This window comes from Lissotriton helveticus, chromosome 1_1 (genome assembly GCF_964261635.1).
Source record: "Lissotriton helveticus chromosome 1_1, aLisHel1.1, whole genome shotgun sequence".
NCBI classification, from domain to species: Eukaryota; Metazoa; Chordata; class Amphibia; order Caudata; family Salamandridae; genus Lissotriton; species Lissotriton helveticus.
In genome coordinates, this window is record NC_136057.1 from 1,335,573,213 (window position 1) to 1,335,592,326 (window position 19,114).

At 46.2% G+C, this 19,114-nt stretch overlaps 1 protein-coding gene across 2 annotated transcripts in view; it reads right to left on the reverse strand.

Moving 5' to 3' along the window:
• The window catches only part of LOC144823741 (resistin-like), a 53,287-nt gene extending 44,671 nt beyond the window's left edge, over positions 1-8,616 (reverse strand). The window contains exon 1 of one of the 2 annotated variants that reach the window (XM_078682534.1): positions 8,477-8,616. In XM_078682534.1, coding sequence (XP_078538660.1) covers positions 8,477-8,594 — 118 coding nt within the window. In that variant the 5' untranslated portion in view covers positions 8,595-8,616. Of the gene's footprint in view, positions 1-5,214; positions 5,355-8,476 lie in introns of those variants that run through there. The other variant, XM_078682525.1, reaches the window with a different exon arrangement.
• Between the last annotated feature and the right edge of the window lie 10,498 nt (positions 8,617-19,114).

A 19,114-nucleotide genomic window follows, 5' to 3' on the forward strand; every position in this document is an offset into this window, starting at 1 on the left:
AGATCAATGGTTTTGCAGAACAGACTTGCTCTTGACACCTTATTAGCAAAAGAGGGCGGAGTCTGCCGGATGTTGAAGGCGCAACATTGTTGCACTTATATTCCGGACAAAAGTGTGCAGCTCAAAAGATATGTGAAAAACATTACTAATTTGGAAAAGGAACTCAAACCACTCGAGGTTGACAGTGCCTGGAAGAGACTGGTAGATGGTCTCTCAAATGTAGGTCATTGGCTTGCTAGTTTAGGTAAAAGCTTATTGTTTAAGGTACTGATGCCAATTGGAATTATAGGTCTTATCCTATTTTTCATATTTGTCTGTTGCAAATGCCGTAAGCACACCAGAAAGCATCAAGTGAATGCCAGAGGAGTGAAACGAAGTGTGGATGAGCTTGAATTAGAGGAAATGAATAATCAGATATACAAAAAGGTGAAAAATTCTCACCCTACCAAAAATGAGAAAGCGAAGCTGAATCGCTTGTTGGAAGAGATAGAGTTGTATAAAGTGTGAAGAAGTTGGCATCTGGTTCCATTATTTTTGTGATGATAGTAAATATCATCAAAGAGGGGATTGATAGAGCAAGCTTCGCATCGCGACTTGCTCGAGTCATGAACCTCGCCCGTGTGTAATCAATTAATAAAATTTGTACGTCTTACTAATCTTTTATTTTTATATTCGAACGAAGTAGAGGAAGCTTGCGTACGTGTATTTCTAATAAAACTAATCCGTGTTTCTAAAACATGGCCGCCGCTTGGTAAATGGCTTCTGCGCATGCGTCAGTCACACTCACGTGACATGACGTAGTTATAAGTTTGGTGGGAAAGGGTGCGCATGCGTAATACACAGCTCTCGTGAATAACGTGGTGATGCTCTTGTGACAGTGTATATGTTGCTAACATTTAAACTGCATAGTATATTTTTATAATGATAAGTTTAAAGTACAAAACCAATGATGTGTTTTTCATACCGTCACTTCTATGTTTTAATTTGTTTTCGCTTACTTTTCATGTATCCTCGACTCGGAGGGGTGCTGGGCTGGGGAGTCCATCTTGGAGGGTATTTCTGCGCAGAATCTAGAAGCTACCATGGCATTGAACTCAGGCCAAAGAAGGTTGATGCCAGAGCCACCCTGGGAAAGAGCACCTTCACCCAGCAGAAGCCTCATGATTATGTTCTATTGTATCGAAATGTATTCTTTTCATTGTATTCTGTGCGGCTTTCTCATGGGAACCCCAATCTTGCTAGGCGGTGCCCAGAGATGTAAATTAGGCCTCCAAATAGTCTATTCTGATTGGTGTGTTACCCAAAGCCTACCTTAGGACCAATCCAAATTGAGGGATTCTGACACTTTGCAACATTGGGGGGTGGTACACCGTCCCAAAACAGTATATCTACCCTGGGTTCACCTAGGGAAATTGTCCGACTTGTCTGGTTTAGCTGACCTGTCACTGACCCAACGCACTCAATAGGTGACTGAAGATACAGAGTACTGCGGAGCACTCTGTCCGAAATTGACCATAGACTAAGGTTTTACAAAACCTTAAAAGTGCTGGCGGAGCACTTTGCTGGGAGTTCGCTGACCCAATCGGGGTCGTGATCGATAGCTGCAGAGAGGGTGGAGCGCAGGCGTTGCTTCCGAACTGCGGGTGCCGGTCCTGTCCTGAGGGTCCTGTCCTGATCCTAATCTGGTCTTCCTGTCCTGTCCTGGGTGTCCATTCTGCACCTGCTGTCCATTGAGGGGTATCCTTCCTTGAGGGTTTCCTGTCCTTAACTGACCCGTGGCCAGGGTTTGGTTTCCACACCAGTCTAGGTAAATATCACTCTGAAAACTCTGAACCTTGCACCTTTCTGAATTTCTGTCTTTTGCTTCAATAAAGACATACCTTTGCATATGTTAATTTTCCATGCTTTCCGCAACCATTGAATCATAAAGTCATTTGCATTTGTTTCATAACGTGTTCCTATGTTACCCTACCTGTTAGAAATTATATTTTGCATTGCAGTTTGTCATTTCCTGATATGGTCTAGAACCTCCTTACTTAAACTGTCTAAAGAACTTTTGCCTTAAAGCATAGCGTGTCTCTCTCCATAGACTCTCCTATAGTTATATGAATGTCCCGAACTCCTGTCTCATTCCCTTGAAATAATTCTAGAATACTAGTCCTAATCAAAGCCTATCCCATCTTTAGTGATTCATCTTAAACGTTCTAATTCTTGATCCTTCATTTAAGTGTGTCCTGGTTCCATTAGTTTATAAATGGTTGCTCTGACTTATTTGCTATTCAGCTATGTACTTTCTGTTATTCTGATTATCGATTGCTTAATTACTGTGAATTTGATGATTTCTGAATTTTACTAAATTAGATAAAGACTTTAAAACTTCCAGTTGTCCGTGGTCATTTTACAAAGAGTATTGAATGTTATTTGGTGGGTTTGTATTTTGCTGCCTTTCCTTTTACAGCTAGCTCCCTGATCCATTGTGGTCATAGGTACCCGCGTCGGTGGATGGTAAGTCGGGTACGCTGAAGAATAACGAAAGGAACTCCCAAATATCTGATAGCAGACCGTGAGGTCATCCGATCAATGTATATGGTGATTTGAAATATATGGGCCCGAAGCCGGAAGTGGCGAAATTATTGGTCGGGTGACCCGCGCGCTCTATCAATGAGAAAAGCTATTTTTGAGATGAACGATGCCGTAATGTGTTATTTGCATGTGCATGCTGTTAGCAATAAGATGATGTGTGATTGTACTGTCTGCATGAGGGTGATCAGCTTAGATCCCTAAGGGCCAAATTCATTTCAGGATATCCATATAAGATTTGCAAACAATACATTTGCTTGTAATGAATCTAAGTGGAAATCGTGTACATTATCTGTGATTATCCTAAAACTCTTGAAAGGACTCGGACCCCATGGATCTATGTTGGAATAATTGGCAGCCAGGATATGCCAGCAAAGAATAAGTTGGTAAGATCTCCAGTATCTGCCAGTTTCCCAACTGTAATTACAATTTTGCTTGACAAAATGTCCAAGCCAGAAGTATGAAGCATTTGCCCAAAAAAAAGACTCTTTGATGCAATAGTGTTTTGTGGAAAGCAGATTGCATTGCCAGCCTAGGGCTGACAACTTTCTGCACTTCCTTATTCTGAAATCACCTGTACAGCAGATCACCATGGAGCAGCCAACGCCCCTTCCAGTTGCACAGAGCAGAACCAATGTGTTGACACACCGGCAACGGCTCTAAAGAATGGGTTGATGTTGTTCTTAGTCTGATCTTGGTGGCCAGTGAGGGGGTGTTGTCTCATCAGTGATATCTTCATCCGAGAAATGTAATGACCACTATCGAGAAGAAGCCGAGCCCGGGAGGTGGTTATTGCTCTATTCACTTTGATCGGTGTGTTGGAGAGGAAGGACCTTCACTGTTAGGTGGGTTGAAAGGTAGGATCTTTAGTTTCTATTGTATGAAAAAAGATTAAATCATGGTCCTCAACTCTGAGGTTTAACCTTCCCAAGAAATAACAGAAATAACAAGCAGATAGTTTAAAATAAAGGTAACTCCATATCTCGTCCAGTCCACCATTTAAATGACAGCCAGCAAAAAATACTTTCTATAAAGATCTTGTTCTTGATTCTGCAGGGAATGTTGGGATTTATATCTTCTGACAATATCCCACTCGCTGGCACTCGGGATAACTTGGTCTATGCATGGAGTCCTACAACTGTGGCTTTGGGCACTTTGTTCAAGAAAGTCTTACATGTATCAGCTCTACTGGACCTTTACCACATTCACCACCCTCCAGTGCTCTGTTGTAGCCGCATCAACACACTAGGTTTTAGGTGAGGGTACGGGCACTTGGATTTCCGGACTGCTATCTGCTGAAGGCGAGCTAATGCTTTATTGAGGACAGCATTTCGAGGAGTGGGGCCTGGAGTTTCCCAAGCCTAGGGTGCTTTTTGCCCACTCATCAGTCTAAAGAGGTGAACATCTTCATCAGGGAAGTTTCTCTTCCAGAGTTGGCTTATATGGTGACCTGCACCAGATTCCACCTCAAACCTATGGTCCAGTGTGTCTTGGAGATCGCGCTTCAAGCATCTCTAAACTACAATTGCCTCATCCCAGTGCCTTCTTTCATGAGGATGCTTCTCTCATGGTGGCTAGTGAAACCCTATTTCCGTGTGAGGTAGAGCTTAACCTTCCTCATCTCAGGCATAGTAAGTATAGTGAATGTGGATGAGTGAGTGTAGAGCAAGTGTATGTGAAAATAAAGTGATGGTGAATGGTTAGTGCATTGTAAACAGTTAAAAGAGGGCCAATTTTATCGGTGCCTGTCATCAAACGTGTTCTACTGCTGGACAGTTCATGAATTTAAATTGCTTCAAGTGTTCTAAAAGAGTTTTCAAAGCCTGAGTCTGGTATACTGGTAAAATGTATTTTGTTTTTTTGAAATGTGTGCACCCATTTAGGGCCCATGGCTCGGAGACCACTGTGTGCATCATACTAACAATGTTGTTATAAATACACGTTCAAGATTTGTCTCTCTGGATCCCTTAGTGAAACTGTCAGGAATGCAGGTTGAGAAGGCCCTTCGAGAAAGCAACCTGTCATGAGGTATGGAAGGTGATAAGGGTTTGTGAACTTTACAAGTGCTAACTAGCAGTAGCAATTTTGGGATTAAATGGAATGGAGTTCGTCTATGCCCCATGCAAAATGGTGGTGGGAGGAGATAACCTGGTTAGGGTGAAGGAAGCAAACCAAGGTGTGGTGGAAAGGTCTTGGGAAGTATATTGTACACATGACAAACAAGGGCAGGAATAGAGCAGAATTACTAACATCAGTGGAGAATCTTCTGGGCGCCGCAATGCTTTGTTAAATGGCTACTATGTGTTAGGTGGCTAGTGATATTAGAGTAGAGATGGCTAGTCTAGTTTTTGTGAGAATAGGTAAGTTGTCGGTCAACAACCCAGTGGAGAGAACCATTGGCTACTGCTACAATGAGCAATACACACATAATAACTTACTAAAGAAAGGAGTGTGATCACTCAATGACTTTGAGGGTGAAAACACTGAACTGATGGACCGAAGGAGGTATTGAATGGAAATAAAGTAGTAGGGCTAACAGACAAATGCACAAATGGAACTCACACTCGCTCCTTCATTTGCTCATTCACTCACTGAAGTTCATGCATAGATGTATAGAAGTTCATATTTCCTCACCCATAGATTTTATTAGGCTGTTTAATGACATGAGGTCACTGAGTGTGCAAGACTCCGAAGAGGCGTCGAGAAAGCCAGGCAGGAGAAGGACAACGATCAGGAAGTGGGCCAACATCATAGTTTAAGAAGTCTTGTTTCTGCAAGAGAAGAATCGGAAACTTGCGATCACAGTTCAATTCTGCCTATACAATAGAACAGGATATGTCAGATGGCTCTAAAACTGGTATGGGTGGAGGAAGGCCTGTAGGGTTCTAGCACAGGAATAGCGTCAGATGCAGGCTTCAGGGGTCTAGCTCTGGAATGGGATGGGGTGCAGACCTGAAGGGTGCAGGTCTGCGGTTACTGAGACCAGAAAGATGATGTCCCCATCTTCTTTTTTATTACCAGATAGGGATGGTTTTTTTTTGGACTGTGACTGTAATGATCCAGGAATTGTGCTGACATGAGTCCATTTCACTGGCTTTACTTATCTCCAGTAGTGGATGAGCAGGAAGAGGTTATGTTTCGGACAGATAGGCAATACTACAAAGGTAACTACTGCACATGAGACCAAATACCTGGTCGGGGGAAACAGCTGGTGCTAAAATTGACAAGAAACATCTTGGCCCACCCGTACCCACAATTCCAGAATGAGGGGCACCAGTACTACAATAGTAGTTTACACCGGAGTTCAGGGGCTAACTTGTGTCCCCATTTACAGGGCTAACAAATTGAGAGAGAGGGAAAAGGACACTCTTGGTCCCCCTGTTAAATCTTGTAAAACAACAAAAGAGTGTCGTGAGAGAAGTGTGTAAGCACTAGACACAGAGAAGAAATCTCCCTGAAGAAGTCACAGTGGAAATCAGCGTTTTTTTTTAGGAAGCCCTCACTCACCACCCTGGGTGGTGACATGCTTTATCATTGGGCCCACCAGAAGCCGAATGCCTCCCTGGTGTGCTACAACGCCAGATTACTGCGGAGCAGGTTCTTTGTGGCAAAAGTATCAAAAAGAAATGTGAATTAAAAATGTCAGAAACTGTACCATAAGGAAATGTTTTTATTCAATGGTCAGTTTGACATAAGTAAAATATGTGTGGGAAACTTACCAGTTAATGACTCGGTTGTTTCCACTTAAAGTGGGGTCAACATGTTTCTGCCCGTCTATGTGTCATTTACTGGGCCTAAGGCTGACAACTTTCTACACTTCCTTATTCTGAAATCACCTGTACAGCAGATCACCATGGAGCAGCCAACGCCCCTTCCAGTTGGACAGAGCAGAACCAATGTGTTGACACACCGGCAACGGCTCTAAAGAATGGGTTGATGTTGTTCTTAGTCTGATCTTGGTGGCCAGTGAGGGGGTGTTGTCTCATCAGTGATATCTTCATCCGAGAAATGTAATGACCACTATCGAGAAGAAGCCGAGCCCGGGAGGTGGTTATTGCTCTATTCACTTTGATCGGTGTGTTGGAGAGGAAGGACCTTCACTGTTAGGTGGGTTGAAAGATAGGATCTTTAGTTTCTATTGTATGAAAAAAGATTAAATCATGGTCCTCAACTCTGAGGTTTAACCTTCCCAAGAAATAACAGAAATAACAAGCAGATAGTTTAAAATAAAGGTAACTCCATATCTCGTCCAGTCCACCATTTAAATGACAGCCAGCAAAAAATACTTTCTATAAAGATCTTGTTCTTGATTCTGCAGGGAATGTTGGGATTTATGTCTTCTGACAATATCCCACTCGCTGGCACTCGGGATAACTTGGTCTATGCATGGAGTCCTACAACTGTGGCTTTGGGCACTTTGTTCAAGAAAGTCTTACATGTATCAGCTCTACTGGACCTTTACCACATTCACCACCCTCCAGTGCTCTGTTGTAGCCGCATCAACACACTAGGTTTTAGGTGAGGGTACGGGCACTTGGATTTCTGGACTGCTATCTGCTGAAGGCGAGCTAATGCTTTATTGAGGACAGCATTTCGAGGAGTGGGGCCTGGAGTTTCCCAAGCCTAGGGTGCTTTTTGCCCACTCATCAGTCTAAAGAGGTGAACATCTTCATCAGGGAAGTTTCTCTTCCAGAGTTGGCTTATATGGTGACCTGCACCAGATTCCACCTCAAACCTATGGTCCAGTGTGTCTTGGAGATCGCGCTTCAAGCATCTCTAAACTACAATTGCCTCATCCCAGTGCCTTCTTTCATGAGGATGCTTCTCTCGTGGTGGCTAGTGAAACCCTATTTCCGTGTGAGGTAGAGCTTAACCTTCCTCATCTCAGGCATAGTAAGTATAGTGAATGTGGATGAGTGAGTGTAGAGCAAGTGTATGTGAAAATAAAGTGATGGTGAATGGTTAGTGCATTGTAAACAGTTAAAAGAGGGCCAATTTTATCGGTGCCTGTCATCAAACGTGTTCTACTGCTGGACAGTTCATGAATTTAAATTGCTTCAAGTGTTCTAAAAGAGTTTTCAAAGCCTGAGTCTGGTATACTGGTAAAATGTATTTTGTTTTTTCGAAATGTGTGCACCCATTTAGGGCCCATGGCTCGGAGACCACTGTGTGCATCATACTAACAATGTTGTTATAAATACACGTTCAAGATTTGTCTCTCTGGATCCCTTAGTGAAACTGTCAGGAATGCAGGTTGAGAAGGCCCTTCGAGAAAGCAACCTGTCATGAGGTATGGAAGGTGATAAGGGTTTGTGAACTTTACAAGTGCTAACTAGCAGTAGCAATTTTGGGATTAAATGGAATGGAGTTCGTCTATGCCCCATGCAAAATGGTGGTGGGAGGAGATAACCTGGTTAGGGTGAAGGAAGCAAACCAAGGTGTGGTGGAAAGGTCTTGGGAAGTATATTGTACACATGACAAACAAGGGCAGGAATAGAGCAGAATTACTAACATCAGTGGAGAATCTTCTGGGCGCCGCAATGCTTTGTTAAATGGCTACTATGTGTTAGGTGGCTAGTGATATTAGAGTAGAGATGGCTAGTCTAGTTTTTGTGAGAATAGGTAAGTTGTCGGTCAACAACCCAGTGGAGAGAACCATTGGCTACTGCTACAATGAGCAATACACACATAATAACTTACTAAAGAAAGGAATGTGATCACTCAATGACTTTGAGGGTGAAAACACTGAACTGATGGACCGAAGGAGGTATTGAATGGAAATAAAGTAGTAGGGCTAACAGACAAATGCACAAATGGAACTCACACTCGCTCCTTCATTTGCTCATTCACTCACTGAAGTTCATGCATAGATGTATAGAAGTTCATATTTCCTCACCCATAGATTTTATTAGGCTGTTTAATGACATGAGGTCACTGAGTGTGCAAGACTCCGAAGAGGCGTCGAGAAAGCCAGGCAGGAGAAGGACAACGATCAGGAAGTGGGCCAACATCATAGTTTAAGAAGTCTTGTTTCTGCAAGAGAAGAATCGGAAACTTGCGATCACAGTTCAATTCTGCCTATACAATAGAACAGGATATGTCAGATGGCTCTAAAACTGGTATGGGTGGAGGAAGGCCTGTAGGGTTCTAGCACAGGAATAGCGTCAGATGCAGGCTTCAGGGGTCTAGCTCTGGAATGGGATGGGGTGCAGACCTGAAGGGTGCAGGTCTGCGGTTACTGAGACCAGAAAGATGATGTCCCCATCTTCTTTTTTATTACCAGATAGGGATGGGTTTTTTTTGGACTGTGACTGTAATGATCCAGGAATTGTGCTGACATGAGTCCATTTCACTGGCTTTACTTATCTCCAGTAGTGGATGAGCAGGAAGAGGTTATGTTTCGGACAGATAGGCAATACTACAAAGGTAACTACTGCACATGAGACCAAATACCTGGTCGGGGGAAACAGCTGGTGCTAAAATTGACAAGAAACATCTTGGCCCACCCGTACCCACAATTCCAGAATGAGGGGCACCAGTACTACAATAGTAGTTTACACCGGAGTTCAGGGGCTAACTTGTGTCCCCATTTACAGGGCTAACAAATTGAGAGAGAGGGAAAAGGACACTCTTGGTCCCCCTGTTAAATCTTGTAAAACAACAAAAGAGTGTCGTGAGAGAAGTGTGTAAGCACTAGACACAGAGAAGAAATCTCCCTGAAGAAGTCACAGTGGAAATCAGCGTTTTTTTTTTAGGAAGCCCTCACTCACCACCCTGGGTGGTGACATGCTTTATCATTGGGCCCACCAGAAGCCGAATGCCTCCCTGGTGTGCTACAACGCCAGATTACTGCGGAGCAGGTTCTTTGTGGCAAAAGTATCAAAAAGAAATGTGAATTAAAAATGTCAGAAACTGTACCATAAGGAAATGTTTTTATTCAATGGTCAGTTTGACATAAGTAAAATATGTGTGGGAAACTTACCAGTTAATGACTCGGTTGTTTCCACTTAAAGTGGGGTCAACATGTTTCTGCCCGTCTATGTGTCATTTACTGGGCCTAAGGCTGACAACTTTCTACACTTCCTTATTCTGAAATCACCTGTACAGCAGATCACCATGGAGCAGCCAACGCCCCTTCCAGTTGGACAGAGCAGAACCAATGTGTTGACACACCGGCAACGGCTCTAAAGAATGGGTTGATGTTGTTCTTAGTCTGATCATGGTGGCCAGTGAGGGGGTGTTGTCTCATCAGTGATATCTTCATCCGAGAAATGTAATGACCACTATCGAGAAGAAGCCGAGCCCGGGAGGTGGTTATTGCTCTATTCACTTTGATCGGTGTGTTGGAGAGGAAGGACCTTCACTGTTAGGTGGGTTGAAAGATAGGATCTTTAGTTTCTATTGTATGAAAAAAGATTAAATCATGGTCCTCAACTCTGAGGTTTAACCTTCCCAAGAAATAACAGAAATAACAAGCAGATAGTTTAAAATAAAGGTAACTCCATATCTCGTCCAGTCCACCATTTAAATGACAGCCAGCAAAAAATACTTTCTATAAAGATCTTGTTCTTGATTCTGCAGGGAATGTTGGGATTTATGTCTTCTGACAATATCCCACTCGCTGGCACTCGGGATAACTTGGTCTATGCATGGAGTCCTACAACTGTGGCTTTGGGCACTTTGTTCAAGAAAGTCTTACATGTATCAGCTCTACTGGACCTTTACCACATTCACCACCCTCCAGTGCTCTGTTGTAGCCGCATCAACACACTAGGTTTTAGGTGAGGGTACGGGCACTTGGATTTCTGGACTGCTATCTGCTGAAGGCGAGCTAATGCTTTATTGAGGACAGCATTTCGAGGAGTGGGGCCTGGAGTTTCCCAAGCCTAGGGTGCTTTTTGCCCACTCATCAGTCTAAAGAGGTGAACATCTTCATCAGGGAAGTTTCTCTTCCAGAGTTGGCTTATATGGTGACCTGCACCAGATTCCACCTCAAACCTATGGTCCAGTGTGTCTTGGAGATCGCGCTTCAAGCATCTCTAAACTACAATTGCCTCATCCCAGTGCCTTCTTTCATGAGGATGCTTCTCTCGTGGTGGCTAGTGAAACCCTATTTCCGTGTGAGGTAGAGCTTAACCTTCCTCATCTCAGGCATAGTAAGTATAGTGAATGTGGATGAGTGAGTGTAGAGCAAGTGTATGTGAAAATAAAGTGATGGTGAATGGTTAGTGCATTGTAAACAGTTAAAAGAGGGCCAATTTTATCGGTGCCTGTCATCAAACGTGTTCTACTGCTGGACAGTTCATGAATTTAAATTGCTTCAAGTGTTCTAAAAGAGTTTTCAAAGCCTGAGTCTGGTATACTGGTAAAATGTATTTTGTTTTTTCGAAATGTGTGCACCCATTTAGGGCCCATGGCTCGGAGACCACTGTGTGCATCATACTAACAATGTTGTTATAAATACACGTTCAAGATTTGTCTCTCTGGATCCCTTAGTGAAACTGTCAGGAATGCAGGTTGAGAAGGCCCTTCGAGAAAGCAACCTGTCATGAGGTATGGAAGGTGATAAGGGTTTGTGAACTTTACAAGTGCTAACTAGCAGTAGCAATTTTGGGATTAAATGGAATGGAGTTCGTCTATGCCCCATGCAAAATGGTGGTGGGAGGAGATAACCTGGTTAGGGTGAAGGAAGCAAACCAAGGTGTGGTGGAAAGGTCTTGGGAAGTATATTGTACACATGACAAACAAGGGCAGGAATAGAGCAGAATTACTAACATCAGTGGAGAATCTTCTGGGCGCCGCAATGCTTTGTTAAATGGCTACTATGTGTTAGGTGGCTAGTGATATTAGAGTAGAGATGGCTAGTCTAGTTTTTGTGAGAATAGGTAAGTTGTCGGTCAACAACCCAGTGGAGAGAACCATTGGCTACTGCTACAATGAGCAATACACACATAATAACTTACTAAAGAAAGGAGTGTGATCACTCAATGACTTTGAGGGTGAAAACACTGAACTGATGGACCGAAGGAGGTATTGAATGGAAATAAAGTAGTAGGGCTAACAGACAAATGCACAAATGGAACTCACACTCGCTCCTTCATTTGCTCATTCACTCACTGAAGTTCATGCATAGATGTATAGAAGTTCATATTTCCTCACCCATAGATTTTATGAAGCTGTTTAATGACATGAGGTCACTGAGTGTGCAAGACTCCGAAGAGGCGTCAAGAAAGCCAGGCAGGAGAAGGACAACGATCAGGAAGTGGGCCAACATCATAGTTTAAGAAGTCTTGTTTCTGCAAGAGAAGAATAGGAAAGTTGCGATCACAGTTCAATTCTGCCTATACAATAGAACAGGATATGTCAGATGGCTCTAAAACTGGTATGGGTGGAGGAAGGCCTGTAGGGTTCTAGCACAGGAATAGCGTCAGATGCAGGCTTCAGGGGTCTAGCTCTGGAATGGGATGGGGTGCAGACCTGAAGGGTGCAGGTCTGCGGTTACTGAGACCAGAAAGATGATGTCCCCATCTTCTTTTTTATTACCAGATAGGGATGGGTTTTTTTTGGACTGTGACTGTAATGACCCAGGAATTGTGCTGACATGAGTCCATTTCACTGGCTTTACTTATCTCCAGTAGTGGATGAGCAGGAAGAGGTTATGTTTCGGACAGATAGGCAATACTACAAAGGTAACTACTGCACATGAGACCAAATACCTGGTCGGGGGAAACAGCTGGTGCTATAATTGACAAGAAACATCTTGGCCCACCCGTACCCCCAATTCCAGAATGAGGGGCACCAGTACTACAATAGTAGTTTACACCAGAGTTCAGGGGCTAACTTGTGTCCCCATTTACAGGGCTAACAAATTGAGAGAGAGGGAAAAGGACACTCTTGGTCCCCCTGTTAAATCTTGTAAAACAACAAAAGAGTGTCGTGAGAGAAGTGTGTAAGCACTAGACACAGAGAAGAAATCTCCCTGAAGAAGTCACAGTGGAAATCAGCTGTTTTTTTTTTAGGAAGCCCTCACTCACCACCCTGGGTGGTGACATGCTTCATCATCGGGCCCACCAGGAGAAGCCGAATGCCTCCCTGGTGTGCTACAACGCCAGATTACTGCGGAGCAGGTTCTTTGTGGCAAAAGTGCCAAAAAGAAATGTGAATTAAAAATGTCAGAAACTGTACCATACGGAATTTTTTTTATTCAATGGTCAGTTTGACATAAGTAAAATATGTGTGGGAAACTTACCAGTTAATGACTCGGTTGTTTCCACTTAAAGTGGGGTCAACATGTTTCTGCCCGTCTATGTGTCATTTACTGGGCTTTCATCAGGACCGTCAGGTGGTGTACCTCGGTGGTATGGGCGCGCTAAGGCCCACCCTTACCAGAGGACGTGAAAGTTAAAAACAAGTGTGTAAAATAAAGTGCAAAAACCAAAACAAAGTGATGGGAAACCTTCAATTTGAGGTCCCTGTACTGTTTGTAATGCACAAGATCCATACCCCATGGGTCTCGGGAGGGGGGGGAAAGCGACAATGGCACACCGCCCGCAACGCCTGCCACCCGTTTTGCACCTAGCGTCTCCTGCTACCGGGAAAAAAAATACCAAACCCCCCCCCCCCCATTTACAGGGCCTCATTTGCGATAGGCATGCACCACCGGTGAGGCAATCATATCTGCAAGGCCATGTAAAGCCACCCTGCTCGGCTTTTCTTGGCCTTATAGGCGTGGTGTGAGGCAATGATGCCTCACACTGAGATAGGGAGGCATGCCATGAGTGTTAGTGGGGTGTTCCAGCGTAACACCCATGACGTTTGGCACATTCCACAAGCTGTAAACCTGGGAATGCTTCAAAAGCCTACGCCCCCCAAAAAACAACCTGATTTCAATGCAGGCACCTTGGTTCAAGGGTGCCTGCGTTGGCGCTAGGCAGTCATTTGTGCGCTAACTCAGTAGAAGAGGAAAGGAATGCACCCCATCTCATAGATATAGCACAGTCCTGCCATTTTCTTTTGACGTAGGAAAGTGCAGCAGGAAGGCTTGTGGCGCTGCCCTATGCCAAAAATGTGTAAATGAGGCACACAGTGCGGCATGGTGGTGTGTGTTAATATGTATAATGAAATAGCTAGAGACATAGGGGCTTATTTACAAGGGATTGGCATAAGGCAGCGCCACAAGTTATTTTTCTGCTCTGCCCCACACCAATTCAAAAGACAGGAATGCACTGTATTTGCAAGATACAGTGCATTCCTGTCCTCTCAGCCAGCGCTGGCAAACAATTAGCAGCTGTTATTTCTTCTCGTTATGCCACCCTTTGGGTGGAGCGCGATTTTAGCGCATTCCCAGATTTATATCATGTTGTAGATCTGGGATTGTTTCAAAACCTATGGACGTTGCTGGGAACACCCACTGCAACACCCACGGCATGCCACAGAGTGAGGCATTCAGCAACTTGCCCTGCCTTGCCACCCTCCATATCTGCCAGGCCGTGAAAAGCCACGCAGGGGACCTTTATGTGACCTTGTAAATATGGCTACGCCCTGTACCATTCCTGTGGTGCTCAGGGCTTGTAAATAAGCCCCATAGAGACTTTAATTTGGCCCAGATGTACTTGTTGCGTCATTATGTGTGCACTAGTACTAAAAAGGTAGCCAGTAATTCATACCTGGAAAGGCATTCCTTGAATGAAAGGTTATGCTTTCGCTGTACCACTAGAGTACTGAAGAAGCTGCCGGTACTACAAAGTAACTCAGAGAAATAACAGACTAGATGTAGCATGTTTGCAACTAAAATCACAGTAGTGATGCCGGAAAGCAGTAAAACAATACAAAATGACCCATCACTACTTGGGATGCCAACCAGCGTGCTCCATCAGTACTGGAAAAGGAACAGAATCACGTACAGATTTAGGTTTACTAAGAATTATGTTGTGTATCACAAAAGTGTGCAGCCACTGCAGCGCTCCATCGCACGAAGGGCAAAAAACAGTGCAGTGTGTGTTTACCAGCTGTAGCGCATCGATGGTGCTATTGGCGATGTATGTGCTAAATGTGCAGTGTTTTCATCACACCAAACATGAATGAGTGTTGCACCTGGCAAATGCCAATGGGCGGTGGCATGCTGCATTTTGCACTTGAAACATACACTCAAGTGCATCAACTCGCGCAGGCGGCCACCCAAAGAAAGGTGAGTCATGCAATATACAGGGGTGCTGGACCAATTTTCATAGAGGGTTTCATGTCAATGAAGTCAAAGGGAGAGTGTAAAACTTATGCATCACACAAAGAGCAAGTGTAGCAAAAATGCCCTCCCATCCTGCAGGAGTGGAAGGGAAGCAATATTGTGTACAGTGGTGCATTTTGGAGCATACTTTCCCGAACATATGACTAAAGCATGTGGTGGTATGACCCTGCCATTTTAAAAAATCGCTTCCCCCATTTAATGAACAATAAGAGGAATATTTATAATGCCCCTGCAACACTTTGTCAATCCGGAGGCGAGTGTAATGGCCCAAATTTACAAGGTCACACAAAGCCACCCAGCCCGGCTTTTCATGGCCTTGTAAATATGGAGTAAGGCAAAACCTTACTCTGCGTGGAAGGGGCGTTCCATGGGTGTTGCTGAGTGTTCCCCGGCAACACCCATGTTTTTTTTACTCCAGCCCAGATTTAAACATAACACAAATCTGAGCCAGTGCCAACATAAATGCATTCCCAAAGCGGGTGTAACAAGGAGGAATGTTACATTTCTCATTGTTTTTACTCTTTCGACATGTGCTGCATTCTGCAGCACACATAGGGGCATTTTTATAATAAACTGGCGGAGTGCGGTGTTACTCCAAAACTGGTAAGCTGCGCCCTAACAGTTTTAAAATGCAGAGATGCGCTGTATTTATAAAAATATGGTGCACCCCACATTTCCCATAATGCTGTCGCAAAAAAAGCTGCCTAGCACCAGCGCAGGCACCCTAGCACAATTTTTCTAGGGTGCCTGTGCTTTGTGGGTGATTGTTTATGTGTAGGAATGGACACCTTCCTGCACATAAACAATCTTAACAGGCGATTTTCTCTATCCATGTGTGCTACAGAATGCAGCACACATGGAAAGAGCAATATACGAGGAGAAATAAAACATTTCTCCTCATATCGCCTGTATAAGACTGTATCTCCTGGTCTTATTTTGATACTGCTCCATACCTTGTAAATATGGGGCAGCATCAAAAAGCAATGGGTGTTGTTGCGGAAAACCCACTACAACACCCACTGCACGCCCTTACACACTAAGGGGCCTATTAGGATTGCAGACGGAAATGTGTCCCGTCCGCCATGGTCGCAGCAAAAACACTCCCGACCGCATCGCGGATAATCCGCGGTTGCGATTAGGATAATAATGTCAAGAAACTCCGACCGCGGCGGACGGATCACATCAAACACCGTCCGCGGCGGACGGCGCACACCAAAGACCGCCGCAAGCGGACGGTAACAAAGAAACACCCTCTGCCACGGACGAACATGACCGCGGGAACAGGCACAACCAACGCCATACCTGCGGAGGCTCCGTCCGCGCGATTAGGATAACGCCGCCATTCCAATGGAACTCACCACCATCCTCTACCGCTGCGGGAACAATGCATCGACAAACGGAGCATGACTGCGGAAGGACCACACGAACACCATCCCTGGCGTCAAACCGATTACAAAATGGCAGACGGAAGTAAATAGAAAACACACTAAACAGGACACCCACCCACCTGAAACACCCACTCCCAGCAACTACACGCCCCAATGACACCCCCCCCAAGCACCGAAAAATGCACCCAAGTCACCACACCCACAGAACACCTGACTGGCAACAACCATTGGGACACAACCACCACACAGATTATAAAATGGATCCCTCCCACAACCACAATCCTTTGCATCACAGCATAGCTGCAAGCAAGAGGCAGAATACCACTAACAGCAGACACACAAAAACACACATACAACCTGCACACAAACACACCCACCACACAAACACCCACCACACCATCCCAACACACCACACACCTGCACATCCCACCCCACCCCACCAACACCTTGCACATCATACACCATGGCACCAAAGAAAAATCCCAAGTTCACAGACAGTGAGTTAAAGGTCATGGAGGATGAAATCATCCGTGTCGAACCACATCTCTTCAGTACCCTAGTCCAACAGACCACCTTGGCAACCAAAAACAACATGTGGGACAGGATAGTGACCAGAGTGAATGCGTCAGGGACCGTGCCACGCACCAAACACGAGATCCAGAGGCGGTAGCACGACCTCAAGACAAGGGTGAAAGGCATCAGGGCAAAGAACCACCTGCGGGCACACCACACTGGCGGCGGCACTCCCCCGGAGCCCATACCATATGCAGAATGGGAGGAGAAGGTGCTGGGCATACTGCACCCTGAGAGCCTGGAAGGAATCGAAGAGGGACTAGAGGCTGGTAAGTACAAACCAATGACCACTATCACACTGCCATGGTCTGCCGTGCACAACTGCCAAGACACATCTCCCAGGCTCCAATCCATGCATGTGGGCCACATAGTCACCCAAATGTGAAGTCCTGGGCTCAAATGCACCCACCATGACCAAACACAAATGTTGCCTCCTACGTTCCCAGCCTTGCATGTTGTCAAAGCAGCCAGCACCACAACTCCCAACAGGCCGCCATGTCTACCGGGAGGGTGGTGGTGGGTGGGGGGTTTGAGAGAGGTGGGTGGGGTGTGTGAGAGACCAGCACTACAACTCCCAACAGGCTCCCATGTCTACAGGGAGGGTGGTGGTGGGTGGGGGGTGTGAGAGACCTGCACTACAACTCCCCACAGGCCCCCATGTCCACAGAGAGGGTGGTGGTGGGTGGGGTGTGTGAGAGACCAGAACTACAACTCCCAACAGGCCCCCATGTCTACAGGGAGGGGGTGTGAGAGACCAGCACTACAACTCCCAACAGGCCCCCATGTCTACAGGGACGGTGGTGGTGGGTGGGGGGGTGTGAGAGACCAGCACTACAACTCCCAACAGGCCCCCATGTCTAAAGAGAGGGTGGTGGTGGGTGGGGGGTGAGAGACCAGCACTACAACTCCCCACAGGCCCCCATGTCCACAGGGAGGGTGGTGGTGGGTGGGGTGTGTGAGAGACCAGCACTACAACTCCCAACAGGCCCCCATGTCTACAGGGAGGGTGGTGGTGGGTGGGGGGTGTGAGAGAGGTGGGTGGGGGGTGTGAGAGACCAGCACTAAAACTCCCAACAGGCCCCCATGTCTACAGGGAGGGTGGTGGTGGGTGAGGTGTGTGAGAGACCAGCACTACAACTGCCAACATGCCCCCATGTCTACAGGGAGGTTGGTGGTGGGTGGGGGGTGAGAGACCAGCACTACAACTCCCAACAGGCCCCCATGTCTACAGGGAGGGTGGTGGTGGGTGGGGGTGTGAGAGAGGTGGGTGGGGTGTGTGAGAGACCAGCAGCACAACTCCCAACTGGCTCCCATGTCTACAGGGAGGGTGGTGGGGGTTGGGGGGGTGTGAGAGACCAGTACTACAACTCCCCACAGGCCCCATGTCCACAGGGAGTGTGGTGGGGGTTGGGGGTGTGAGAGACCAGCACTACAACTCCCCACAGGCCCCCATGTCCACAGGGAGTGTGGTGGGGGTTAGGGGGTGTGAGAGACCAGCACTACAACTCCCCACAGGCCCCCATGTCCACAGGGAGGGTGGTGGTGGGTGGGATGTGTGGGAGACCAGCACTACAACTCCCAACAGGTCCCTGTCTACAGGGAGGGTGGTGGTGGGTGGGGTGTGTGAGAGACCAGCACTACAACTCCCGACAGGCCCCCATGCCCACAGGGAGGGTGGTGGTGGGTGGGGTGTGTGAGAGACCAGCCCTACAACTCCCAACAGGCCCCCATGTCTCATCCCAGAGCAAGATTGAGTCATCACACCATTTGCTGACCACTGCATCTCCTCCTGCAAACTAACAGGTAGATAGACATCTTCACAGGGGGAACATCCAATAGCAGGAGAGGACCACACATATCCAAGTATTGCCTTCCCACCTCCACGCCATCATATTGGCCTGTACTGTCAACCACAACAACATGATGACAACAACAACCATGTCCTGATTACATAGTGATTTGCAATGTTGGTACCAAAAACACGTCATGTCCGTAGCATTGATTCTGAAAATCTTGTTCCTCAGGTGATCGCAACTTGACGGGCGAAAGCAGCAACCGCCAGCACCAGTCGCCCCCCTCACAGCACGGACTCTCTGGGGACGATCCCATTGACGGCTCGGGTGCAGAGGACGATGCGGGCCCAAGCAGACTCCCAGGGCCATCAGGCTCCCAGGACATCCCTGCCTCCACCACCTTGGCCTGTGTCACTACACCAACACCTGACATTGTGAGCTGTGCAGCCACCAACACCACCACCACCACCACTCCTGCCTGTGCCACCCTGCCTGACCCATCGCCCGATGATGGGCCATCAACATCCCAGGCAAGC